This window comes from Amblyomma maculatum, unplaced genomic scaffold (genome assembly GCF_055883805.1).
Source record: "Amblyomma maculatum isolate TAMU_Amacu unplaced genomic scaffold, ASM5588380v1 scaffold_19, whole genome shotgun sequence".
In the NCBI taxonomy this organism is placed as follows: Eukaryota; Metazoa; Arthropoda; class Arachnida; order Ixodida; family Ixodidae; genus Amblyomma; species Amblyomma maculatum.
This window is the reverse complement of record NW_028146744.1, coordinates 5618796-5646741: the sequence shown is the minus strand read 5'-3', so window position 1 is coordinate 5646741 and position 27946 is coordinate 5618796. Positions and strand designations below refer to the sequence as shown.

At 45.9% G+C, this 27946-nt stretch overlaps 1 protein-coding gene across 1 annotated transcript in view; it reads left to right on the top strand.

Annotated features, from left to right (window-relative positions):
• Positions 1 to 27946, top strand: part of LOC146171611 (nose resistant to fluoxetine protein 6-like) — a 223932-nt gene that overhangs the window by 147024 nt on the left and 48962 nt on the right. Inside the window, exons 6-11 of the mRNA XM_084586476.1 lie at positions 2035 to 2123; positions 7164 to 7343; positions 11348 to 11441; positions 11619 to 11705; positions 13489 to 13654; positions 14184 to 14266. Coding sequence (XP_084442602.1) covers positions 2035 to 2123; positions 7164 to 7343; positions 11348 to 11441; positions 11619 to 11705; positions 13489 to 13654; positions 14184 to 14266 — 699 coding nt within the window. The remainder of the gene's footprint in view (positions 1 to 2034; positions 2124 to 7163; positions 7344 to 11347; positions 11442 to 11618; positions 11706 to 13488; positions 13655 to 14183; positions 14267 to 27946) is intronic.

Here is a 27946-nt window from a genome sequence, read left to right as displayed (position 1 = left end):
AGAATGTAGGTGGACTGATAGAATTACGCAAGGTAATCGGCAAAGGACGAGCAGATAAAGAATTAGTGAAGAAATGAACCGATCGGTTCTCTACGGAATGGAGGACGAAAAAATTGTGGTAGTGACAAGCTGAAGAACGAGTGAACGGTGGATGAAAGTTTTCGTAAAAAGATATTCAGCGCTACACAAAGGCACGGGCACTGGACGAAAACACAGGACGGGCGCTTACTTTAACAGATATTATTGAAACAGATGCATCTCACATTTGTACACCAATCATTATTCGAGAGCGCATACGTAGAGGAAATTCATGCCAGATTAAGAAGGGAGAGTGCTCTGGTGCCGAGGTACGTGTCACCCTTGATAAAAAACGCTTCTGACAATCTATCCTTACGTCTGCGAAGAATTTTGATATCCTCAAGTGCTTACCGTTATCTTCTTTGCAAGAGCGACAATGGGCTGGTAGGTTCTCGCAGGAGCGCGACACATTACCAAGTGAACGTTCCCTGGCACGTTCGTTTACACAGCGGCCAGTTTGCCCGACCTATACCTGCCACATTTTAGCAGGATTTCATAAACCACGCCCGTGGCACGTACGGCTTGGAGTGTTTCATGCCACTGCCTGACTTCTCCACTGCTAGCCTTGGGGCAAATCTTGGCCAATTTACTTGGCGCCGAGAAGACCAGCGGCACACCGTACGTGTTTCCAACCCTTTTCAGGTTGTGGTTGTGTAAGTAAGGTATCACCACTGGCCTAGCGCGTTGTTGTCTGCGCGCTTTCTTTGGCCTCCCTTTGATCAAGAGTGACTGCTGTCAATATGTGGTCAAGAAATCCCGCTATGCGCAACCTCGCCATGAAAGCCCTCAAAGGGCGGATTCCAAAGAAGGCTCTCTTAACACTTTCTGAGTGGGCCGAGCTTGGTGTTGAGGTCTGGAAACTGAAGGCTATTTTGTTCCGGCAACTCGTGCGTAAACGAGAGCCCTCTGCCATGTTGCTAGAACTCGTGCAAAATTTATATAGCGACTTCCTAATAACCACCTGTATCGCGTCTATTTAAAATCACTAAAAAGTCGTCGACATATCTAAAAATGTTTAGCACCATTCCGTCGTCAATAAGTGAGGCCAGAATGTTCTCAAATTATGAAAAACGTTACACAAAACAGGAGCGACACATGCAAATGCCCTGGCGTTGCAAAAACCTTCGATTATCAGTAAAAGTTGATATAAAACTCTAAAAGTGAAATAAAATTGTCGACGCTCAAGCCGGGTGCATTCCGAAAGGAAGTTACAACGTTTGCCTTAATACAACGTCTAACTGCGTTATAGAGGTGGAACTAAATAAAAGATATCGTCAACATCTACTGAAAAAGCGTATCCAATGCGCTGGTCTCCTTCCAACATGCTAAAAACATGCAATGAATTTTTTGTCGCAAAAGGGTCTGAAATTTCTAAATTATTTAGGTGTTTCAACAGGAATCGACTGATGTGCCTTTTTCGATAACTATTGTTCTAAGAGGTGAATCCAGCAACTCGTTTTGTTATGAAAGATGATAGGAACGGAGGAATGATAAAACAAGGTTGCGAAGAACGTAACGGAGGTACCAACCAACGAAGTATGGACAGAAGGAAAATGAACAACGGGGGAACGAACGGAAGCGCAAAACACTAGCTCCGAATAAGCCGCTGTATTTCGGTATCTGTAGCCATACGAGCTCCTTAAGTTCCCACGAAAGAGATGAAAATGCCGAACGGGCATGTGTACTTGGACGACCAGCGAGCACCGTTTTCTGCTATCGCCGTTCTTTTCTGTGCCCGTCTCTTTGTTCCGACACCACTGTCCCTACAACGTCACATTCAAACCTACACAACTCAAAACTTCAGCCTTAACGCATGGCTCGGGCATCTGGAACCAACACGACATGTCTTTACAAGTGACCTATCAGCTGTGTTCTCAGCCTAGTTCCTGAATGAATCGATCTGATCCATCTATGTTAAACTCATGACCCTAATGCTGTTTTTCTTGTGTGTTTCAGAGCTCTCCTGGCTGTTCTTGCGACAATAATTGTTGCTGCAACAGCATTTGAACTCTTCAGCACCAAATGGAACAGCGACCGTCGAAATGGTACGTGGCATATTTCAGCCTTGGATTTGTTCAGAGTACCGATTATGCCAGCATTCAGAGTCCCCAGAAAATACGGCGTCGGCTGAGTGCGAAAATCCCGAGCATGCCTAAGGAAGAACTGTTCAGGCACTAGTCGGTTAGTTCGACGAATGGAGTTCACAATATATGGCCTGACAGGTGCTTCTACCTCGAGCTTTTTTCTACATTAGAGGATCAAACAGCGATCGATCCCTGCGACACCTTTGGATCCCTAGTACTACAAGTTAAGGCCAATGCGAGGGAGGGATAGAAGTCTAAGCCTTCGAGACATTTTTGCACTGAGTAAGATGCGCAGGTTACATATATACGTGAAACTGTCTTTTATTTATTATGTTAGGCTACGACTGTAGTCGATGCCGGGTAAATTGAACTTGAAGTGGACCGCTAATGGTTCTTATATATCAGTAATCCTGTATATAAAACGTGTCAAGGCATGACCTCCTTTTTAAAATACAAGTGTCAATACGGTGTTCACAAGCTAGCAGCACGCTTCCTTCAACAGACGCTACATGCCGGCAGCTCACCGGTCGCCTCGGCATCCGCACTCCGACCTTCACCTCGCGCTGGACGCCAAAAAGAGGAGCGAAGCCCTCCCTTCGGATGCGAGCACGAGTTCTAAATATTTGGCAATATTCAGATCGAAGCGTCGAAGCTCACGCGTCTCGCACCTAGCGTCTAGCACCGTGGGGCATATGTGCCGTTGCGGTTGGGACGCACTCCTGCTGACGGTGTTAACGAATCTGCTCCCTACAAGAGGGGCAACTATGCTACTATCAACGCATCTATACTATAAATTCTACAATAACTCCGCTAAGACAACGTGCCGAGCATGCGGTACGAGAACCTGCAGCCACTGAAGTGTGTATAGAAATGTAGGAATGAGGACCCTGAGTTTCGAGACTAGATACTGAAAGCTCAAATGCAAATAAATTCCATTTGTGCAGTTAGGGCCGTCGATTCCTCCTATGAAATTCACGAAGGGCACGAGAGAAACCTTTGCCATTTGAATGCAATGAAAGAAGACGCCCACAGCTGAAACAGCCGTGCGCGTACAGAAGAAGTGAACAAGTACAGCGATTCCCACGACAAAATCTTTTCTTTGAGCTGTTGATGCAGCACTGGCAGAACGGAACGGTTCCATGCATGTTCGGTCAGCTAAACATCACATGTAAACAGAGAACTTAAAAGGAGCAGACACGACGAGTCTCATTTTAATTGATTGAGCCGACTGCGAAGGCAGGGAAAGTTAATTTGGCGGGCTTCGCCCAGAAGCAAGATTCCGAAGGGGCGACCAAGCTCAAGGGGCAGCTTGACGCGGGCTGATTTATGACGGTCGCGCAGGCGGCCGCTTTTCGGAAGTAAGCCCAGAACACATGGCAGCGGGCGACGCTGCCGGCTCTGTCCGTCCCGTGCCTCGAGGGAGGCAAAACAAGGCAGTTAGAAAGCACAGCGTAAGAGCAGTGGTTGTGGGTTCGGCGCTAACTGCTATGTCCCCCGGTTCGAGTGGAGAGGGCGCGGAGGCCATAAATCCCGAACCACGGCGTAACACGGGGAGAGTGCGCTGCAGAGGGAACAGCTGTTGACATGTCTTCACGGGAAGACGCCTGTACGTCCCTTTGAATCCGCCGCCCGCGCGCAACCGACCAAGGGCAGGGATCGGAATGTTTGGACCTGATGTTTGCGCGTGTGTGTTTTCGGAAGTGCAACCGTCGACGCCTTTCGTCTTTGCTTCTGCTTGGCGCCTCTTGCGTGGGAGGATTTTGGAGAGGGAGTAAATCGCAGATGTATGTGTTTGTGTGCGCGACTACTCGCCGCTTAGAGCGTGCTTTGTGTTTGTTTACTTAACATGCGTACGAGAGAGGTATATGTGGCACAGCGATTGGCCAGCCCATTTTGAAACACTGCATGTTATTGGTCACAGAGTTACTAGTCGTTGATTGGTCAACGGACTAGAATTGAATTTTGGGAACGCTAAGGAAGCGACCGTCGAGACAGTTGGGCTCGGAGCAGAGTGCGGCTCAGACGAGGGTCGAGGGCAGACGGGTTGTTCGAGGAGGGAGGCTAGGCTGACGGAGGTCTCAAGGGACTCCGGAAAAAGTGTAGCAGAAGTCCAAGGCCTGATTCTGCTAGCCTCTGACCTCCGATCGTTCACCTAGTTGCAGTTAGCCCTGTATGCTTTGATGTCGCATCCGATGACATTATTGTAAATACGTTGATGTAAAAAGTGTAAATAAATATGTACAGTCGAGAAGGGAAGTCCTCATCTCCACACAGCAATGTGTCGCTGAGCCACGGACGCAGCGGTGGTCACCAACACCACTCTGTACGAGCGAAGGCAGAAGAAGAAACAGCAAGAAACACCTGCTGTATAGGGAAGCCCCCAAGCCTTTCGCACTTTTTGAAAATAACTGGAAATACTGTGCAGCCTACTAAACGCTCGCAAATGCAATCCAGAATATCGACACGTTTGAAGGTATACGCTGACAGCAGTGCTGGAATCCTGCCTAGTGGTATTAGCAGATATTCGCGCTCAGCCAACGAATATGAAGAAGACGACGTCTTTTCGCGAGTGACATTGCCTGCAGTATACATTTTAGAGCAGGAAAGAAAGATGTTATCCTGAAATAATGATTTGCACCTACAGAAGAATGGCGGGATATAATGAAAGTATTCGTAGTCCCAAGTTTCTAGTGAAACATAAAAAGGGCTTTCAAATATATTGTTAGTGGCAATTGATTGTTTTGCAGAAGGATTATCAAAACCAAGAACGTAAAACGTAGCTTTTTGATGCAAACATTGAATTAAGCGGGTGTTGGACCTCCCCTGATTCGGGTTTTCTATTTTTCACTTGGCAACATTGCAAGTGAGTATGAGCGTCCAGATCTAACGATGTGTCACACATACCGTAAAATTCCGAACGAGCGTCCCTACCTGTCCAAGGGCCCTCCCCTAAGTTCATTCTTAATGTCACATTTCCGCGCCGTTCCAGGAAAGCGCCCCACCCCCCTTCCTCACCCTTAGCACGCACCGTGCGCACCACTCATGCAACACTGGCCTGCCCCATCCAGTCCTAGAATCCAATCCAATCCAATCCTGCTTTTCAAGCCCTTCGCATGTCCGTTCTCTACTAGTCATTTGTTGTTTTGTTTTGACGTTGTCAGGTCGCTAATGCATTCCTACACAGGGGCAAAGAAAATTGAGGGTATACAATGGCACTGAGAAAACGGAAAAAGCGTACACCAAATGTCTCGCATCTTCGAGCTCGACCGGAAACGAATACAGGAATGGGACAAGAATTTCTAGAAGTTGCTGCAGCAAAACTACGGAAAAGGAAAACTTCGAAGAAAGTTCAGTAACGGCGCGCCGGTGTTTAGTGAAAGCGTGGACGATGCGCTCTTCGAGTTCTTCGAACGCGAAAGAACAGCACGGCGTGCCGTTAGCAACCGGCTTCTGTCTGAAGAGGCTATCAGAATAGCAAACAGCATGCAGTTGGGAAACTTTGTAGCTTCCAGCCACTACATATGCCGGTGGAAGCAACGGTTCGGCGTGTCAATGCGCAGTTCTGCGAACGTGAGCCAGAAGACGCCTGAGGAATGTTTGGAGGCAGCAAATGCTTTTTCGGTCTGCCGCAAACTCCCTGCGACAGCGCAACGACTACACCTTGTTCAACATCGCCAATATGAATCAAACGATGGTCCGACAACAGGACAAACAACGTGGTCGGCGAAAGCACATCGCAAACACTGGATGTGCCCGGCGAGGCTTCACGGTTTGCCTAGCCGCACGCGCCAGTGGCCACAAGCTCCCGGCCTTCGTTATCTTCAGAGAACAGAGCGGGAGAATTCCAGCCAGGGCCTTTGCCAGCCTGTGCATACTAGGTGCGCATAAAAATAATTTTTTTTTTAGTGCGGCGAGAAATTACGGCGTCTCGAAGTTCGTTCTATCAAAATGCTGACTTTTTTTCACTCGTTGCAACTGGTCGTCTCACCGCCACGAGAAATGGCTGGATGACTTCAGAAAAAATGCAGGAGTGGCTGTCGAGAGTCTGGGGCCCAAACGTCGATGACGTGCGGCGTTTACTGGTACTGGACCAGGCGCCCATTCATAAAACGCAAGCTGCCAAAAATGCTTTTGAGGAGCATGATACCGACGCGCTCTACGTGCCTGCGGGGTACACGAGCATCCTGTAGCCGGCCGATGTGTTCTAGAATAAGCCTTTTAGGTCCACCCTAAGGCGCTTGTGGGAGGAATATATGCGTGAAAAAGAGAGGACAACCAAAGGGAACCTGAAGGAGCCGTCGCAGCAGCATGTCCTTCGTTTCCGAGGCGTGGCCTGCTGTACTCGAAGAGACAGTGGCACGTTCCTTCAAGGGTTGCGGCATTACTACCGCACTCGATGGCTCCTAGGAAGGCGACCTGCATGACGGACTGGTATATATTGGAGCCGTGGCGCCAGAAAACCAGGGGGGGGGGGGGGGGGGGGTGTACTTCAAGCAGAATGCTGTGAACTTTTTTTTGTGCCTGACTCGGAGGAGTCTTTCGATCGGTTTGAGAGTGATTGACGTAGCAGTCATAATTCTTTCGCTCAATCATGTTGATGTTGCTAAGGATTAATAAAATTTTGAATTGATAACCGCCGAGTTTTTTCTTCCGGTAGACAAATGTCGCCGCCATCTTGAATTTCGGTCCCGTTCCGGGAAAGCGGCCCCTCCACTTTTCGGGTAATTTCGAAGTGTTAGGGGGGGGGGGGGGGTGCTTGCTCGGAATTTTACGGTACCTTTAACGCACCAATCCTGTGAAGCGGAAAGTGTGTGCTTGTATCTGCTTCAGCTGATATTACACTGGTTGTGGCTGGTATTGAAAGGATTGAGGCCTAGAACCTTGCAGAATGTGGTCAACTATAGTGGTACCATGAAACATTTTCTTCAATAGAGTATGGCCCTAAAAATAGACGGCAACTAGTCGCTGCTCACGGTGTTTCTCTTGTTATGTGTATTACAGCTTTCCCGTACCGGTGTGCTGTAGCATTCTCGCTGCTCACCAATACGAGGGTAATCCTGCGGGTAAACGAGGACAAATTTTCCGACACCTATCCTTACCGATTTGTGCACGGCATCCGGTTCCTCAGCATCTTCTGGATCTGTCTTGGACATTCTTACGCAATAATCACCGAAAACATCAGTGAGATACTTATTGCATTCTCTTTTTATTTCCTTATTGAAACCAGCGCATTCTAAAGTGGCATTATTGCATGAAGAGACCAATATTAAAATGCATTGTCTTTTTTGAACCTAACGCTCTCAATGGCACTCTTTATTAATAACGCTCTTTGTAAACTATTAATGGCCATCAGTATGGACAGACAGCCACACGTACTGTACCGCGCGTCTTTTCACTTCACCGTGAAGGGTGTGGTCGACGTATAATAGACAGGAAAAGCGCTGAAAAACAAGGGCCCTTTAGACGATAAATGTTTTCAGGGCCAGCTAAGTAGCCTAACATTGTGAAGTGAAGGTATTTAAGTCAGAAAAAACTGTTTCGTACTTAACACGCACTCCCACTGTGATAGACAATCCGTTACCAGGCCAAGGGAAAACGCCTTACTCTCGCCGCTTATCAAACACCATATGCGCAAAGCTTATGCGCCTACCTCCTCACATAGAGCTTGCACTACTGTTTCGAGCAGCATCATTAAATATAGTCCATTCATTAACAAACTCACTGATAAGTGCTGCGTTTCGTAGTTTGCTAGTTCAGCTGCCGCCCTCGCATGCAGTAAAATATTTCTGCTTTACCTTTCATTTCACAGCTAGGGAGCGTAATTTGCAAATCCGTTTCATGCAAAGAAGTGCTTTTTTCCAGAACTAACAGTTCATTTCATTTCAGTTCAGTTCAGTTCAGTCGTTCAGTCGTGTCCGACTCTTCGTGACCCCATGGATCATATCAAGCCACGCTTTCCAGTCTCTCACTATCTTCCTAACATCACATTACTTCGTCTGCAGCGCCTCGAGGATGCCATCTAACCATCGCGTTCGCTGCCTATCCCTTCTCCGGCGACCCTCAACCTTTCCCAACAACAAATCTTTCTCCAGCGACTCCGCTCTTCTCATCAGATGACCAAAGTAGCTGAACTTTAGCTTTAGAATTTGACCCTCCAATGAGCAGTCAGGGTTTATGGTCGACAATATCGACTGATTTGATCTTCTGGCCATCCAAAGAACTCTCAGGAGTCTATGCCAGCACCACAATTCAAACGCGTCAATTCTTCGGCGGTCAGCCTTCTTCACAGTCCAACTCCCGCATCCATACATCACAACTGGAAAGACCATAGCACGAGTTATACGGACCTTGGTTGGCAGTGTAATGTATCTGCTCTTTACTAGCTGGTCAAGGCTAGCCATGGCTCTCTTTACCAGAAGCCGGCGCCTCCTAATTCCATGGCTGCAGTCTACTTCCGGGGTAATCTTGGAGCCCAAGAAAAAAAAATCTGTCAAAGCTTCCACTTCTTTTCCCTTGATGCTCCAATACTTGATAGGGCAAGACGCCACGATCTTTGTCTTTTTAATGTTCAGTTTAAGCCCAAACTTCTCACTCTCTTCTTGTACGCGCATCAGAGTTTCTGGAGTTCCACTTCACTTTCTGCCATTAATGTGGTATCATCCGCATATCTAAGGTTGTTGATACGTTTCCCAGCAATCTTCACTCCAGCTGAACACTCGTCCAGACCGGCCTTCCTCATGATGCACTCAGCATATAGGTTAAATAAGCAGGGCGACAGTATGCAGCCTTGTCTCAATCCTTCTCAATCGCAAACCAATCAGTAAGACCATGCCCAGTTCTGACTGTGGCCTCTTGCCCTTCATACAGGTTACTGAGGAGACAGATGAGGTAAATGTGAACTCCCAACTCTTGGAGAGCTTGCCACAATCTGCTGTGATCTACGCAGTCAAACGCTTTCGCATAATCAATAAAGCAGAAGTAGATGGGTTCCTGAAACTCTCTTGCTTTTTCCATGATCCAGTGAAGGTTGGCAATCTGGTCTCTAGTTGCTCTGCCCTTGCGAAACCCAGCTTGCACGTCCGGAAGCTCCCGATCCACATACTGCTGCAGCCTACCTTGGAGGATTTTCAACATCACCTTGCTAGCATGCGAAATAAGCGCGATCGTGCGGTAGTTGGAACAATCTTTAGTACTGCCTTTCTTTGGAATGGGGATGTATACTGACCTCCTCCAATCTTGTGGCCACTGCAGGGTTGTCCAAATTTTCTGACAATCTATATAGAACGTTAACGGCGTCGTCGTGGTTGAGGTTTTGAAGCAACTAAACTGGAATGCCATCAATTCCGCTAGCTTTGTTCTTAGCAAGGCTGGCTAAGACCCATTTGACTTCACTCTTCAGGATGCCCGGCTCGAGATCAGTAATCACGACCGTCTTATGTTGGGTTTGCCCATCCGGGTCCTTCTTGTACAGTTCTTCTGTGTGTTCCTGCCGCCTCGTCTTTATCTCTGAGGCTTCAGTGAGGTCCCTGCCTCGTTTGTCCTTTATCAGGCCCAGCTTAGCACAGAAGCTTCCTGTGATATCTTTGATTGTCTTATACAGAGCTCTTGTGTTCCTCAATTGGCTGTTGTCCTCAACTGCTTGGCACTGTTTCTTCAGGCAGGCATTCTTATCTATTCTAGCTATTTTCTGAAAATCCGCATTGAAAACCTTGTATCTTTCTCTTTTCCCAATAACTTTTGCCATCCTCCTTTCCTCAGCTATTTGCAAAGCCTCTTCAGATAACCAGTTTGCTGTCTTGGATTTCTTTTGCTTTGGAACTACCTTAGTAGCAACTTCTTGTATTATATCACGAACATCAGTCCACATCTCTTCGGGCTCTCTGTCTTCTAGATCTAATTCTTGAAATCGATTCCTCCCTTCCACAGCATATAATTGTGGAATTTGATCCAGATCATACCTGAAAGGCCTTCTAGTTTTATGCGTTTTCCTCAATCGAAGCTTAAATTTGGCAACAAGAAGCTGATGATCGGTGCAACAATCGGCCCCAGGCCTTGTTTTTACTGCTTGTATAGCGCTTCTACATCTCTGCCGGCAAAGAATATAATCAATCTGATTCCTATACAGACCGTCCTGTGAAGTCCATGTGTACAGGCGCCTCTTGTGCTGTTGAAAATGAGTATTCGCTATGGTCAGGTTGTTTTCTTGTCAAAACTCTACTAGCTTCATTTGGCTTGGCTCACCAAGACCAAACTTTCCTGTAATTCCGGATATTTCTTCACTCCTTACCTTAGCATTCCAGTCTCCTATGAGAAAAAGGACGTCTGATGATGGAGTGCGGTCTAAAAGCATTGCAGGTCAGCATAAAATCTCCCAACGTCAGCTTCTTCAGCAGAAGTGGTTGGTGCATAGACTTGGATAACTGTTATTTTGAAAGGGTGACCTTGGATCTGAAGTGAAATCATTCGGTCGTTTTAGGGTTTAGCACTGCTTTGCCCGTTCTTCTGCTTACTATGAGAACGACCCCATTCCTTCTCCTGGATTCGTGCCCACAATAAAAGACATAATTGTCGCCGGAGTTAAATTCTCCCATTTCGGTCCACTTGAGCTCGCTGATACCCAAGATAGCAATGTTCAATCTGTCCATTTCTCGCTTGACGACATCCAGTTTACCTTGCGTCATAGAACTTACATTGCATGTTGCTATGTGATATATCTCCTTGCAACATCGGACTTTTCGGTAACTTCCCGACATATCCACAACTGAGCGTCCTTTTGGCTTTAGCCCAGCCGTTTCATTCGTCTTGGAGCTACTAGGAATCGCCCTTTGTTCATCCCCAGTAACATGTGGGACGCCTTCCAACCTGGGGGGCTCATCTTCCGGCGCCATATCATTAATGCTATTGTGACTGGTCATAGGGGTTTTCTTGGCAGGAAATACTGGAGTGGGTTGCCATTACCTTCTCCAGTGAATCGCATTTCGTCAGAACTCTCTGCCATCACCTGTTTATTTTGGGTGGCCCTACGCAGCTGTTAGATATCTTTTATTACAGCTCTGAAAAATATTTCATTGTGATGTTTATGCGCACTTCCAGGATGAGTACCAAGATATAATGTTCGGTAATAGTTGGGAGGGTATGTGTCGATAAATAATTTTTTTCATCACATTCACGGTGCACTTTTTCAGCAAGGCTCCTTAATGCATTGCACTACTTTGAGCGGTGGGAGACGATGATCGTAACGGCAGGATACCAAGGAGTGGACAGCTTTTTCTTCTTCAGGTAAGCGTGAGCTTGCCCATCCTTAGATCGCGAATAATTAAAACTGGAAGTTGATTGCTCTCATCATTTGCTCTAAAATGTTATACTTGAAAGCTAAAAGCTACTGGCTACCCTTTTTTTTTCTTTTATTGATTCAAGATTGAGATGTTGCTTGTTCTTTGTTTTTCTTGCGTGCAGCGGATTTCTGCTCTACTTCGTGCTTAGAAAGCAGAAGACTGACCACATAATCGTAGGCGTGGTTGCAGTCATCAGACGATTTATAAGGTAAGCATAGCGAGTGAGAAAATATTTGGGCTCCGTACAGGTTTGCCTTGGTGGCTTGCTTTCACCATGCTGTGCTCTGCTCAAATGAGGATGATTTCAGAAAACGAAAGGAGACAAAATTATCCATTTCATGCACAATTGCAAGTGTAGAATAAAGGGTAGAGGCGGCCATTAGATTCGCAATTTTCTATTAAAAGCGCCGATGCAATACGGCGGAATGCTGCTGGACACTGAATGAGTGGAGCTATGCTTGGGCCAAAATTTGAAGATATTACCTACAAATGGGGTCTCATAACTCGTCTAAAGTTTTTAAGCAACATTTCATGAAGTGCTGTAATAAGCCGCTGTTTCCAGTCAGCTTCCAAAATATTCTGTGTATATTCTACAATGAGACGTTTGATGATAACTGGCTGCGGCCTTTGTGCCGGCGTTATTTAGAATCCTCCTTGAAGTTAAAGTAAGGAAGCTGTTCTACTCGCATTATCAGTGCAAGCAAAAAATTTAGACAACTTCGAGCTAGTTTGCACTGAGATTGGCGATCAAGATCAAGATAGCGTTGAGGTGATTTTGCCTGAAGTGGGCGTTCAGACTAGTGTTTCCTAAAATACGCTGTCGATTGAAAGGCAAAGTCTGCTGTTCGGTTATATTATTAAGGTTACTTTAATAAGTTTCGTCCCATTATAACGAAACTCATCGTCCAGTGTGACCGAGAGATGGCAAGCAAAAGATTCGTGATCAAATGGCCTCACAGCGCAAGGGTAGATGACAGCGTTCCAGATATCGCGTAACGGGGCGAGATATGGCTTGGTTTATAAGGGACCCGAGCTGTTAGACAGTGTTAGTTTAAGGATGGATAATGTTGGATCAGGGAGAGATAATGACGAATTACCTTGAATCAAGGTGCTCTTACCTCCAACCACACATGTTTTTCTTGTATTAAGAAGTGTTACGATGGATTACGTTAAACTACTGGATTGTAGTGGCTTAGGGGTAGGTTACTTAAGATTAAAACGTATCATCGTCTCATGATGGTGGATTGCGGTACATTTAGAGTGGTTCATAAGGCACTACGTTGCAGTAGGTGAATTATAGTAAGTTAAGATCATTACGTTGGAATGGGGTAGCCAGATTCTGGTAGATTGCGACTAAAGTTTGATTACAACAGGGTAGTGGGAATAAAGTGAATTAGGTTGCATTGCGGAACGATTTAGGGTGAGTTCTAATAATAAATTGTGTTAAGTTGGATTGGAGATGATTAAAGATGGCGTACAGTGGCTAAGACAATGGAATTATTTGCTTTCATGGCCCAGCTTTAAATATCCACGGTGCCCCCTTTCTTGCCCGGAGCAAGAACTCTGGTCGTTAACTGAAGAGATCAGTAATTGCGCACTGGTCCGAGACTGAACCATTGTTTAAATAAAAAGCCGTCTCTTTGTAGTCAGAAATCGGTAATTAAATCAACTGTGTAACTCTATTTTTGCTTGCTGCCTTTACAAAATTAGGCAACTATCCGCAACTATCTCTGTAGGCAACTATCCATTTAAGCAATTTTAGACAATCTAACCTAATGCCGCTCAACGAAAAGTTAATAACTGCTGTTTGTTGCATTACTGCGTCTTAGTCTAAAAATACGCACAGCATTGTCTGCTCTTGAGTGCAATGCCATTGGTGTATCAAACAATAAAAGAGCGTACAACGCTTCATTCGAGGGCAGGAAAGAAAAAAATCACCTGTTCTGATATTTTCCTAAGGGAAGTGCCCTGCATTTCCGTTCCATTTGCAGGTGCACTGTGCCGCTGTTCTTCATGATCATGTGCATGTACCTGCTACCACTGATTGCATCTGGACCGAACACTCAAGAATTTTATAAGAAATTCTACAGCGAAGTACGAAAGCACTGGTGGGATCTACTTCTTCAGATGCGGAACTGGAGAGGAGACACAGAGGTGGTAAGCGAGAGAGCGCTGCTAATTTGTCAAAAACACTGGAATGCTGCTAAGACGTCATTTCAACTGGGAGAGCTTGTTCAGCAAAGGTCAGATAAGGCACCTTCACAATGAACCTAGTGAGCCGCAGAAATGACACAATTATAACTTTGCAGAGGACGCACCGTATACGGTCAGCCCTGGAACGTATGAAGCAAAATACTAGATTCTTTTGTAATTACTGTAATTACCTTCACTCAGCCGAGAATTCATTTCCAACCGTATAACGAGGAATTGACCCCACAGGACGGTTGGCTTCCAATTCTTGCTTACATTTAATATAACCCAATAATTAAGCAGTGAACATGGTTGCAAGGTATGAACCGAAGCAGGGCACCAAGTTGCGCCGCACATGATCTAGGAATCTCTCAGAAGACAGCCTCATTATTTGCAGCATGTCGCTTGCCTCCAAGCAGTACAGAGTAGACGCCACCCTTGATGCAGCTATGGTTGCATTGATGCTAACATCAACCGTTTTGCTTATGTTTTACAGTCCACCATGTTGCACTTGTGGTACCTTTCTGCAGACTACCAGTTATTCCTGGTTGCTCTTGTTGTGATTCAGACATGCAAGGCGTAAGTATTTTACACATATTTCACATCATGTTTCTAATTTCTATGCGAAAGCTAAGACGCTAAATGTATGAACATTTTCGCTAATCCTGGAGATTTGACTCAAGGCATGTGAAGTTCAAGTTTTCCTTCTTTGAATACATCGTCTGGCCTTTGGCTGCATAATGTATAAAGTATGAATTAGGAATCAGTGTTGGTGAAAACGTTTTTGCAGTGCTGCTTATTTTAATTGGAGTTTGATGTCTGATTTTTTTATTGGGGGCATATCTGCTTCATGCAAAAATAGCTTCTTAGTGAAAATTATATTTGCAAAAAGCAGATAGTTTTTCCGTTTTGAACTCACTCGATTAGTGAAAAGAGCCTACGGCTTTTGCTGTATTTCGTGGTGAAGAAATATGCGTACCTTATTCCACCGCTTCGACGTTCTCTGCGCCGAGGCTGCTGAAAGCCACCCGTCATAAATGCAAGCTCGTTTGAAAGCTCCGTGGAAAGAGAGGCCGCCAAAGAAAACGAGTCTCCGCTTTTTTTTTGTCTATTCATTGTCGCAGTAGGCATTGACGGTTGTGAAAGTCTGTTGTTTGGTTGATAATAAAAAACGCCCAAAACACGGTACACCAAAGACGAGGTCAAAGTGGCTGTTGAGAGCGGCATAAAGTCACCGCCGAGAAACATCTCTTTATTCAAAATATTCGTTCTTGTCGTCATAATTGCAAGCATTTTCGAGGAACCAAATGCTTATCCACATTCCACTCATGGTGTCATATGCTCTGCTGCTTTGCGTTTCCAGCGAGAGCCACGTCTCAAGGTGATACATAATCGCCTGGCACACGCACTACTCACAAAAAGCATTTAATTGAGAGCACCCTTCAACTTAAATAACTTTGCAGGAAGCAACTAAACTGAGAAACAGGGAAGAATTACTGCTCGAAATTGAAACGCGCTTAGAGCATTTTAGGCACAGAAAAAAATGACACTGGCGACTAAGGGGGTGAGAGGCGAAAGCCTGAATGCCGCATTCTGCTACGCATTCGTTGCGAATGTGGCGGTGAATGATGCTTCGAGTAAAGAGGGTGACTACGGTTTCATATTCCTTCCTTCCTTTATGGCATGGTACATATGTACGCAGAGAATTGTGACAGATACTGCGCCTTTTCTATCCTGTATATCAATTTCAAACGCCACTGACATCTCGGCTTCTGTTTGCTGAACGGCGCTCGAGGAAGCACCAAATGAAAGGGCGTACGGTGGGGCGCATTAATCGCCCGTCGTGACGGTACATCGTGCACCCCTTGTCGAACACAACAAGCATTTAATTGAACTCATCAAAGTTCACCGGCGTTCTATAATTCGTCTACAGGAAAGGAAAGGCGCAGTATCTGTCACTCGAGGAATCTTGGTATCATTCTTACTGTAGACAAGGGGAATTATGAAGAGCATTTCCCGATACGCAAAAAGCGGATGGGTGGAAAGGGCTCGACCTCTCAGTGTTCGCACGTGCAAGTGCCTGTAATTTCTCTTTGATTACCAAAATTTGGTATTTGCTGCAATTTTCATGCATGTCCCGCTCGAATGTGCAGAAACTGCATAAAGTAGTCGAAATTTTTATTTGGAGCTCAAAGTTGGCGCGAACTAGCCGCTCTAATTTGTTTCTTCCCATGAAAAGGGATGACCTTCGTTTTTCCAACTTGTTTCTGAGACAAGTTGTATCACGATTTCTTTTATTGCGCAATAAAACAGACCCTTTGCGGCGCACAATGATGCAGATTCGCTTATTGTAACATGATACCGGACTTTGTTGTGTCTAGTTATCCGGCCAGAAATCTCGCCGTCACTGGATTTTTGAGAAAAGTTGTTTTTGCCTTGCAAACTTTGCGTGCCCGTTTTCGGTTGAGTATTTTAGTACTGTATCCAGAAAAATATAGTATAAGGACTTGCTCAACCTGTTTGTACCCGTATCTCTATACCGATCCATATATTGTGGAGGCAAGGGACAAGATGCCCTAAGAGAGTTAGGAAGATGCCGGTAAGACCAACCGTCAAATCTTTTTTCTTCAAGCTTCACTCTGGTACCCTTCCCGTAAAAACGTGCCTTAATGGTAAATTTGTACCTTGTACTCTCAACTGCACAATCTGCAAAAACCAAAGACCATCGATGACGTTTTTATAGAGTGCTGGTATCTTGTTTTTCATTGGGATATATTATAAAGAACTTTCAAAAAATACTACCCATTCATCGTTACGGCATCCGGTTTCTACCCGTACAAAGTGACGAGGTCCATACGACATGATTATGAGGCAGGGCCTCCACAGCATTTGGAAAACGCGGATGGTATGTAGGCACGTCGAAGAAAATGTAGAAGATTGGTCAGGGACAACTTCATTGAAACATTTCTCAGAGATGTTCTCCGCAGTCAGCTTGAGCAGCCTCAGTGGAAGAATGTGATTGACGCATTGATCGCAATGAAAACGTTTTAAGGCATCGATTAAGTCAAAGGTCGGCCAGTGAAGGTCGGCCGACTGGCCAGGTCGGCCTATATACTTTGTTGACCGGCAATAAAAAACAAAATGAAATCCGGAGCGTGGCGCAGTGGTGAAGGTCTGGAGGTTCGATTCACCGGCGGGTGAAAAGCTTTATCAATTTAATTTTTACGTATCAGAGCCGCCGCAAAAGCGGAACACTTTTGCTGACGACAACGATGAGCCATTAAAAGATTTCGCCTTAAAATTTCGTAGCGTGCGTGAATCATGGCTCCGGTTGTCCGTCACCGAGGCCAATACATGTGATGCAAAAGAGAATTATGGTATATTTAGCATATCAATGTTTCTCTTTCACGCACACACGCGCGCACATACACGAAAACGCACGCACGCTCGCTTGAGCCTGGTTTTTCAGGATTGAAAATAAGCCATAGCTTTGGAGCCCTACACAAAAGCAAAAAAGAAAAATGAAACGTAAAACTCGTACACTACTGGAGCGTCGCTCCGAAGCCAAACTCGTAGGCATGAAATTGAATTGAAACTGAACCACAAATTAATTGTCATTCGAGACGTCGAAAGACAAATCTAATTACTTTGATCCAGTGCCTGATACTTTCCGGTTATCCTTAATATGAAATGTGGCTTCCGCCCTCCCAAGAGGCGAACGTTTTCTGCGTTAGTCATGAGCAATCTCGTTGTCGGTCAACTGCAAGTATTCGTTCCTGATTCTAAAATTACGGCTAAAATGTCTTTCATGTGTCCGGCGAATAAATGTACCATAAATGAGGGGTGCGTTGTGATATAAATATGAAGAAAGTCGACAGCCAGGAAGGCGAAAGAAAGCGCAGGGGATTTTGTTTTGGCTGCCGGTATTTGTGAAACTATAATGTAACCGTGCAGATAATTCCTTGTAAAGGCGAAGAAAACACAGCCACTCGTGGTATCACAGGACGTTGCAAGTCCGCTTGGTATGGAGGAGTTCAGTGCTGGGGAGCAAAATGATCGATAGGTTGCATGCAACATAAATACCTGAGGAGGTTGAAGATTGAATAGCCATTGTCATAGTACAGTGCAGTGCAGCGGGTGGGAAGGATTTCCTATTGGGTCCTCGCAAATGAGGCACGAAGCGGCGGCGCTGCTATCGGCCACTTTGGATGTGCTTACAAGCATTGCTAATGAGTTTCTGAAGTCGTCTGCAAATAGAATATGTAACGCGTGCTGCCGTGCGTTCCCGGTGCATAAAACAACAAAATACTTGTTTTTGTGTACGCAATAAGTACGTCAACAGTGTTTTGAGAGCAAAACCGTCACTGCTTAAGCGCTATTGCAATCCATGGGTTTCTGATCCCGCTGCGGTCGCACTCTTTTGAAATTGGCCCGGGTTTCTTCTTTTGGGGACACGCTGAGGCTCCGTCCGATGCACAATTTAGTTCAGTAGAGCCGTAGTTAGCACGCAAGGTCAGTGTTTCGGATGCCAGGTGCAGAAGGTGGTTGTTTTTCTTCTGCTTTCTAATCAGTTATCTCTACAGCTGCCTATTTCACATTCGGAAACGCGCGAAAAGGCAATTCCCTATCCAAGAGAGCATTTTGGTGGGCTAGCTTTCGCGCTGTTTTTCTTTAACCTCTACAGATCCCTATGCTTAATTTTTATTCAGAGGCTCTTAGTTGCTTGTTATTTAATGTGTAGATACTTATTGTACGTCCAAATAGCAAATATAGATCCGTACCTACTAGCGACTCGGTACGGGTCAACGATCCCTAAGAAGGATTAATGTCTGACATTGCTTTACATCTTGAAGTAACAGCGCGGAACACAGGACGGGAGCACAAGATTAGAAGGACTTTTTGTTGGGCTAGTTGGTGCAGCATTTTTTAACAATGCTGCACCATGTGTCGTTAGCGCTTTGTCCTTTTGTTAAAAAAACAAGATTAGAGGACGACACAACGAGCGCTCGTTGTGTCGTCCTCTAATCTTGTGCTCCCGTCCTGTGTTCCGCGCTGTTACCTCAAGATGCATAACCAATATGCCCAAGCTGCTATTTTATTGTTTTACACCAGGGATTATTATTTACGGGAAAAACAAATTCTCGCGCGCTTTTCTGACGCCGGTGACAGCGGGGCCAGATGCGCCGTAAAGGTGCTGACTTCGTGCATACGTGCGTAAAGGTGCTGGCTTGGCGCTGGCGGCTTGCGGGAGGAAAAGCGGGGCCGTCTCCGGCCGGCGCTTGAGCGAAATGCTGCCGTGTCAAGTGAGGACTTTCTAGAGATTGGGTTACAAATAACTCCAACTTCGTTGATGCAGCTTGAGATACCGCATACCATCGAAATGCAGCCGCAGACGAACGCCTTTGCCTTAGCGCAAGAACTGAGAGCGAGGGTAGCTATTCAAGTGTGCGCATCGTTTTTAGTTGGGGACAGCTTAAATCTCTTGCCTATTAAAAGAAACGCTCATGAAATTACGATAAACATTTCAAAACATTGTAATTCTCAAAAATGTATAAGTGATAGGTGTGTGCCCTACTGTCGAGATTACACACTCGCCTGCCGGACAAAGTCACTTTGAGCCGAGTGTGTAGCGAGTGTCATTAAGGTTCATCGTGTGGCACAATGCGAAAGCCGCTTAAGGCGAGTGCACTCGCTGAAAGTGACACAAACTTGCTCGTCTGACCGGGGTATAAGCTGCGAGCAACTTTGAGAACACTGAGATCGTCGCCCTCTTCATGCTTCTCCGTGCCATCGCTCATCTTCATCGTCATCTGCTTGCTACCCCCGGATGTTGAAGCGCCGTCCCGGCATTAGTGTGGCAACGTCCGAACTTAGGGTGTACAGTCGGCATACATGGACAATGTCAGCACTGCGGCAATGACGCAAGGAGACGCGGTGCACCGTGAAGGCCACTGCACTTAGAAAACGAGTTCTCGAAGAGACCGACGTGACGAAGAGTCGTAGAGTCGTGAGCAGACGTCTGGTATGCTTTAAAGGCGTGGAGGCAACTGTCGGTTTGTTGATGCACCAGCATGGTCTGGGCGTCTCGTGGTCTGCAGTGCTGGGGACTGGAGAAGGCAGCATGGGTGGGTCCAAGGGCAAGGTTTTGTGTCTGTCAATCAAAACGCAGGAGGGGGGTTCTGCCTGGTAGTCATGTCTGACTACCGAAATTAGGACGCAGCCTGGCCTTGTGTGACCTTCGCATATAATTATTTACGAAATAGCATCACACGCTATCAAAAGGCAGAAGGGGGAATACCATGTGGTGTTATTCCGTCAAGAAATATATGCGAAGGTCACATAACGCAAGCCTGCGTCCCAATTTCGGTAGTCTGGCAAGAAGTATACACAAGCAACATGTGAGTCAGCGTGCGGGTGAGCCGTTCCGTGTGCCCGTAGGTTTGAGGATGGCATTCTGTCGCGAGCTTGTGCTGTGTTTGGAATATGAACGAAGGAGGCCTTATAATCTGGGAAGAAAATAACAGCCGCTGTCGATGAGCCGTTGATGAGGGGCGCTGTGGTAAGGAATGAGGTTTGGTAATAGAAAACTGGTGAGTTGGGTAGCACAACTAGTAGGCAAACACGCGTGATGTCGGACTGTATCGTATATTCAAGAATAGGGACGTGGCGAAAATACCGCGAAGATCCATGAGAACATGACCAAAGGGCTCCAGAGGGTTGCAGAAGACCGGCAGGCAAAGGGGAGGGCTTTTTCCGGATTGGCCACTGGTCAGAAGTGACAATCTAATGCTTGACGGTGCGATTTACACCGGGTATGAAAAAAGCTGGGCCGTAACCGAGCGTACGTGAGGGACGCAATAAAGTGGCCGGCTTCCATGCAGGTTTTCAAGGATAGAAGAGCATAGACGGTGGGAAATGACGAGCAGGTGGTCATAGAGGCTCATTTTGTGGTGGTATAGAACAGAATGTACTTACACAAAGATTTAGGGAGAAGCCGAGTTTGCGGAGCTAATGCTATCCCTGAGGGGTCCTAAGCAGGGTCTTGTTGCTCTTCAGTGGCGATATCGACGACAGTAAAGATAGATAGGAGGCAGAACGTTATGGCGGGGCGGGGGGGGGGGGGGGGGGGGTGAGGTTTAACGTCCCAAAGCGACTCAGGCTATGAGAGACGCCGTAGTGGAGGACTCCGAAAATTTCGACCACCTAAGGTTCTTTAACGTGCACTGACATCGCACAGCACACGGGCGCCTTGCTTTTCGCCTCCATCGAAAAGCGGCCGCCGAGGCCGGGATACGATCCGGCGTCCTGGTGAACAGTAGTTGAGCGCCGTAACCACTGCGCCACCCCGGCGGGGCGGTAGAACAGTAGGCGTCTTCAAAGTCGGTGGTTCCACAGGGTAGCTGAATAAGCTGTCAGCGTGCTAGTGAAGACGTCCTGACGTGTACACTACAGTGTATGAATATTCTTGAACGTGCAGTGCACAATGCCCAAGGTGTCAGGTGGAGCCTTTAGAGAAGACAGTCAACGGGGATTATGGTGATTCGTGACAACTGTGAATGAACAGCCAAAAAGGTATAGGGCGTGAATTTATCTACTCGACTCCAGTAACTGCATAAATCTTCCGCGATGGTAAGTTGGCATTAGCTGTGACACGATTTTGACGCTGTTGACATCGAGCTAGGATGGCACTAATCTCATATCTCGATGCGTCTGTGCGAACATCATTGGAAGCCTACCGGTCAAACTGGCCAAAATGGGCGAATTCGTGAGCAGTCGGCCGAGGAAAGAAAATTAAGTCTCTTGAAAAGGTTTAGGGTAAAGTGGGGTTCATTCTTAAGAAGGTCGGTAAGGAGTCGAGGGATATCACAAAATCTTGGATAAATTGGAGAAAATACGAGCACAAATTGACAAAGCTGCGCACTGGTTTAGACAATCTTGGAAGATGAAAGTCTAACGGCTTGAATTTTGGCGATACCTGGGCGTACATCAGTGAGAGGTACACAGCTGTCTACCGTCGATATGACGCATTCTACAGTGGGTCGCGCGTGTAGCGAGAGAGATGTCTTGCATCTCTCTTGGATGGACGAAGCAAAGTTCAGAGCCGGAATATATGCTCGGTTTGCATATGCTGGTAAAACGGTGGGCGCAAGTACAAAGCGTCATATGAGAGCAACATTAAGTGCTTAAGAGATGATGTAGTGGCTATTAGAGCCAGGTGGATCAGACGAGAAAGAGATGTAAGGCGGCTTGAGGCGGCGGACAAACTCGACTGTACAAAGACGAGACTCAACTGGAGGCGGCGACTGCGTAGAAAGAGGAAGGTCAAGCTGATGAACGCTGATGTCCAGTCGATGAGTGCGGAGTGATCAGACAGGATCATGGTCAAGAATGACTTCGTCAGGGTACTGGTCCAGAACGGCGAACATAACGGATGTATGGTGGCCGGATATGGCCAAACGAGCTTTGCATTGTCCGCCCATATTAGACGTACCGCTGTCAGCGACACGAACAACGGCTGTTAGAGCAGGAGCAAGTACTTAGCTGAGGCGGCCCCATAGGTGTGAACTGATGATGTCAGGGCTTTGATAGGGACTTGATCAACGGGAATAGCGAGCAAATCATGGCGCGCGCTATTGCCGAAATGAGGACGCTGGGGCTGGATACATGCTTCAGCTTCACCGCCAAGCACTGCAGCACCTAGTTTTCTATCTGGGAGCGTCCCTTGAGGCCAGGATATGAGCGAAGTCGTTGGTGCTAGCGGGACTTACAACGCAGGGGGCGGAGAGGGGGAGCGAGCGGCTCAAGCGGGGAATCGGACCGCCGACCCTAGAGCTGTGCTGGTCTGTATAGGGTAGGAAATGACCAGGCCTTTCGTCAGTGCGGGGAGAAGTGAAACACTGCACGTGCCAGAGGGGATCATTATTATGCGGCGGCATTGGAAGCAAATCGGCTCGTCGTCTGGCGTCCATGGGTCATTAGAGTTACGTCGACAGAAAAGTGGATACGTAAGTCGTCTCGAAGTCATCGCAGTTATTTCGTGTACTGGAGACGGACGCACGGGATGACGGTCTGGAGAACACGTTTTGCAAGATCTTCATGGACGACGGCTTCAATAAGAGATATGGTGGACCACTGATTGCCGCCATCACGTTGGTGCATTCATCTTATCTTCCAGTTCGCGTCCAATTATGTGTCAGAATTTCGGCGAGGCTGAGGTTTGCCAGTGCAGCAGGTCTTCACATCAGGAAATTGCAGCCGTTTGGGGCTAGCGGGTCTATAAGTTACGAATGCGCCTGTTTGGCTTCCTTGAAGCAATGGCCTTCTTTAATGATACCGACAGATTTTAGTGCATTACTTGTAAGCTGATAAGCTTAAAACGTCGTCCGCGATTCCCTTTAACACATGACCCACTTTGTCAGATTCAGGCATGTTATCAAGTTTGCGGCACAGGGTGAACACGTCTTCTATAAACGCAGCTTAGGATTCCGTAGAAGTTGGTTCGCGGCAAGCAAGATCCATCTTGGTAGCAAGTTATTGGCAAAACGGCTTTCTAAACAGCTCACAATGTTTATTTACAGACGTCCCAGCTGATCTAACCATCTTGGTGAGGCTGGTACCTTACTCGGGCCAAGCCTCTTAGGTTGTAGACCACATTTGAGAACAGCAAGGTCGAGTGCCATCTGCTGTACGTACGCGTTCTTACGTAATCAGCTAGTCTTCTAAATCGACAGTGTCGGGTACAGAAAATGACCTGCAAGATCGCGAGGGGGGGGGGGGGGGGGGGTCAATGGCATGTCCGGGGCCAGGCTTTCTGTTTCTCATCGCTTTTGGCGAGGAGAGCTGGTGTCCGTTGCGGAGCTTCGTCATCGGCAGACGGACGGAAAATCCGTACCTTCACCAAATTTGCCTTTTGTGCGGCGTTGTATTAAAGAAATAAATGCGTTCTCCGGCCGTATTCGCGATGGCTGTCCAAGGGGCCGGCTGACGCCACCTCGTGATCACGCGCACTATAGAGCGCACGCCGACCACGGCGGGTTGTGCTCTTGAGAACAAAGGAAGAATACGTGCTGACAACAAATAGAAATTTATTGCAGTAATAACAACGGCAGGTGGCAATAAATTACGGTAAAAAACTGATGCCTTTAGAATAATCATCAAGGTTACGAGCGAATGTTCGCCCATGGTTCCAGGCATCAAATGTAACCACTTATAACTGTCTTGAAGCTGAAGATTAAATCAAACGGAACAAAACGACAAAACGAAATGTTCTATTGGAGATAGGTCATGTCGGAGGACTGCACAGGACGCATGATACAAATTGCGCTGTATGGAGTGGCGGAGACATGTCTACGTCATTTGGAGGAATCGCCACCGAGTGCAATCTGAGACTGGACTGGGAGCAAATGAGGCAGTATATATAAGGGTGATGCAGGTGGTTTTTCATGTAACAAGATGATTTCTTTGCCCATCTGAATGGGCCGTATGTAAACCCCATATGAGCGTCGGAAAAGTAAAGGCATAAGTCGGCGGGGCGAAAGAAAACATACTAAAGTCGTTTTATTTTAATTTCTCTGCTTCATTATGAGCTCCGAATTTCTCATAAGTTCTTACAAACTGTGCTGCAGCTACTGTTGCTCATTATTTTATTTTATTATATATTAATGATTTTTCTAACGTAACCATGAAAGTATTTTCCATCGACTCCCTTATCAAATGCTGCGTATATAGAACGTCCTGTTTTATAATGAGTGTAATGTAGAATGTGAATGATATGAAGAAAGGGATTTACGCGACTGTGAGGTTCTTTTCTTTAACTCTTCTGGCCGCCTTATTCTGTGGCTTATTCAGAGACAGCAATCTAAATAGACGACCAGACTGACCAAGCTAACAACGAATAATTTATGTACACATGGACGGGACGAGAGTAGAACGATCAAGTGGGTCAAAGACTTAACACTAAGTTATCTACAGTCACCAGTTAGTTCGTTGGGTGGAAAAACCGGTGCAGACGCTCCGGGTAGTTTTGAAGGGTCGGTGCAGTAGGGCCTCGGTAAGCCCAGCGGAAGGCTAGGCCACCGGACGGGGCCCAGTAGAGGCAAGAGGCCTCGAGTTGCCCTTCCACGGCCGATGCGTCAGGCCTCCCCGACGTGCCTGGGCTCAGCACGGCGCCGAACGCTCGTGCCAGTGAAGAGCTGGCGCTGTGGCACTCCCGGGCCCGACCACCATTCCGTGTTTCGTGGACGACAGGAGAGCAGGACAGGATACGGCCGGCAGGCCCCAGGTCTGGATCCCCGGGTCAGGCCTGGCAGAAGGCGCACCGCTCCGAGCTCCTTGGACAGCCGATCGGCTCCGCTGCTCGCCGGTTCTCTCCTGTTGTTGTTGTTGTCCAAATAACTTATGGCACATACCCACAGAGGGGGATCGGCCAAGAATTGGGTAGCAAAGAATTTTTTTTTTTAATATACTTGCATAAAAAGAAATATATATATATATATATATATATATATATATATATATATATATATATATATATATATATATATATATATATATATATATATATATATATATATATATATATATATATATTAATAATAATTTGAGGGGTAGAGGAAACGAAATAAAATGGGAAATAAGTGAAATATAATATGAAAAGTGGTAACACTCACGGGAGATTGACACTATATTTGTAGGACAAGTGATGTTTAAATATTTAGCAAGGAAAACGATTTGAGTGCAGTAAAAAATTTTGCATGGCGGTAAAAATAGACCTGTGACTGTGCCCAAGGATGGTGGCGCCAAATGATAACAATGTCGGGCTGCTTAAACTAAGGCCAAGCTGTTGCAATGGCCTTTCCATCAACTGTTTTCTCAGCGTAGTAAAGCGGCGGCAAAACAATAAAAAGTGATCTAATGTTTCTTGTTCACCGCAAACTGCGCAGACGGGAGACATTGCCAAACCAGACCTGTGAAGATAGAAATTTAAAGGTGGGATGCGGCATCGCAGCCTTGTTAGTGAAATCTCAAGTTGCCGTGAATGACATAATTTTCTATTCCAAGAATAATTTAGATGCAGGTAGTCCTCAGATCTTAAAAGATGTCCGTTTTTCATATTTAATAGAACGTTTCTTCGAAACCTCGCTGCGGTGATGTACGCGGTCGTCGGAGGGATAGATAATACGGGGCCATTAAGGGACTCTTTTGCTAAATTGTCAGCATATTCATTTAAATCCACATTGCTGTGGCCTGGTACCCATACCATATGTACAATTTTCAAATGTTTTGGGATCAGGGAGACAAAGGTTTTTACTATTGCAGAATCCACCGACGAAGAGAGAGATGAACACAAGGATAGAGAGTCGGAAATTACTGCCACTTTTGAAAAAGAGGAGTCTAATTTACGTAGAGCGAGTACCACCGCCAGAAACTCCGCCTCAAAAATTGGGGTGAAGTTCGGAAGCCGGACAGAAAAAGACCAGTCTAAATGTGGACAATATATACCCACTCCCGCCTTTTCATTACTTTGAGATGCGTCAGTAGCTACAACTAAACTAGCAGAAAGACTTCTTAAATGATCTTCTAATAATCCGTTTAGAATAACGGATGATAAGTTTTTAGCATTATTGGAGAATATGTCGTCAAAGACAATTTTAATAGATGAACCGATGGTTTGTATGGGTAGAATACTAGGAAGGGAAACATTTAAGGGGTCCAGCAAATTTTTGACCATAACAACCTGCGGGGTGTGAAATTTAGACCAATGGACACCGAAAAAGGAGGTCGGTTGACAGCAAAAAATAGACATAGATCGGTGAAACTCTGATTCATATATCCTTAAGTACGTCTGAACGGTTAGAATTTGTAATCTATATATCAAGGGTGGAATCCGGGCTTCAAGGTAGAGCACATTGTTGGCAACAATTTTTGGAAGTCCCATACACAAACGAAGCGCTTCTCGCTCCAAAAAAACAAGCGGTCGAATTTTATAAGCTGCTGATCCAGAAAACAAGACAGAACCGAACTCTAAAATTGGACGCACATACATAACATAAATCATTAAAAGGACATCTCTCCGCATTCCAGACCTGGGACGACTAATTCGGCGCAACATGCCCACGGCCCGAGCCCCTTTCGTAGCAATATGGTTAATGTGGGGCTGCCATGAAAGATTATCATCATAAGTGACCCCTAAATACTTTAATGATTTAACCTGTGGTATTATTTGTTGCTGATACATTACAGACAGACTTACAGAATCTTTTATATTAAATACGAGGACTGCGCTTTTGTTGACATTTAATGTGAGACGCAAGCCACACAACCAATTCTCAATAGAGTTTAGGTACGTTTGCAAGTGGAGATAAAGGGATTGAATATCCGATGCAGTTGCAAAAAACGCAATATCATCAGCATATACGTAAGTGCGAACGTCATGATTAACAGGTATTGAGCTGAGTAGTATATTGAAAAGTACTGGTGAAAGGACTGCTCCTTGCGGCACTCCCCTGGCTTGCTTATATCTGCCAGAATGGACGCCATTTAATGCACAGTAAAACTCTCGGTTTTGGAGGAATTCGGATATCCAGGCTACTAAATAATGTGGAAACTGAAGAGATTTTAATTTTTGCAATAGAATGCTATGCTCAACGCTATCATAGGCCTTGGCTATATCTAGCGTTATCAAGGCAGCGTGCATTTTTTGGCGCCGCGCTAGAAGAACTCGACTCTCGAGATCAGCATGCGCATTCCAGATGGAACACTTTTGACGGAAACCAATTTGGCAAGGACTGAGGATATTTTCTTTATTCATGAATTCCGAAACACGTATAAGTATGACTCTTTCAATTAATTTTGCAATGTTTGATGTTAATGCAATTGGTCTTATATTATCAATAGACAAGGCACCGCCTTTATTCTTAAGTAAAGGAATTATTTTGGCAAGTTTCCATTCTGGGTGTATCCAAGCATGTTTAATGGAATAATTTACTAGCTCTAATAACGTCTGAGGTGACTCGTCAAAAAGAATTTTTAACATTTTTGAAGTTACTTTATCAGGACCGGGAGCAGCGGCTGGTAATCTCATAACTATTGGAGTAAGCTCAGAAACGGAAATTTGAGGATCATAATTAACAGGTTCCATTGGCATTACAGATATCGAGCCCGAAGGTAGTGCAGACGAGAAACGTTTCTCCAGTCCTTTGGCAATTTTTTCAATTGTGTCTATTGCTTCATGGGGAGTCAAAATAAAGGAATGTAGAT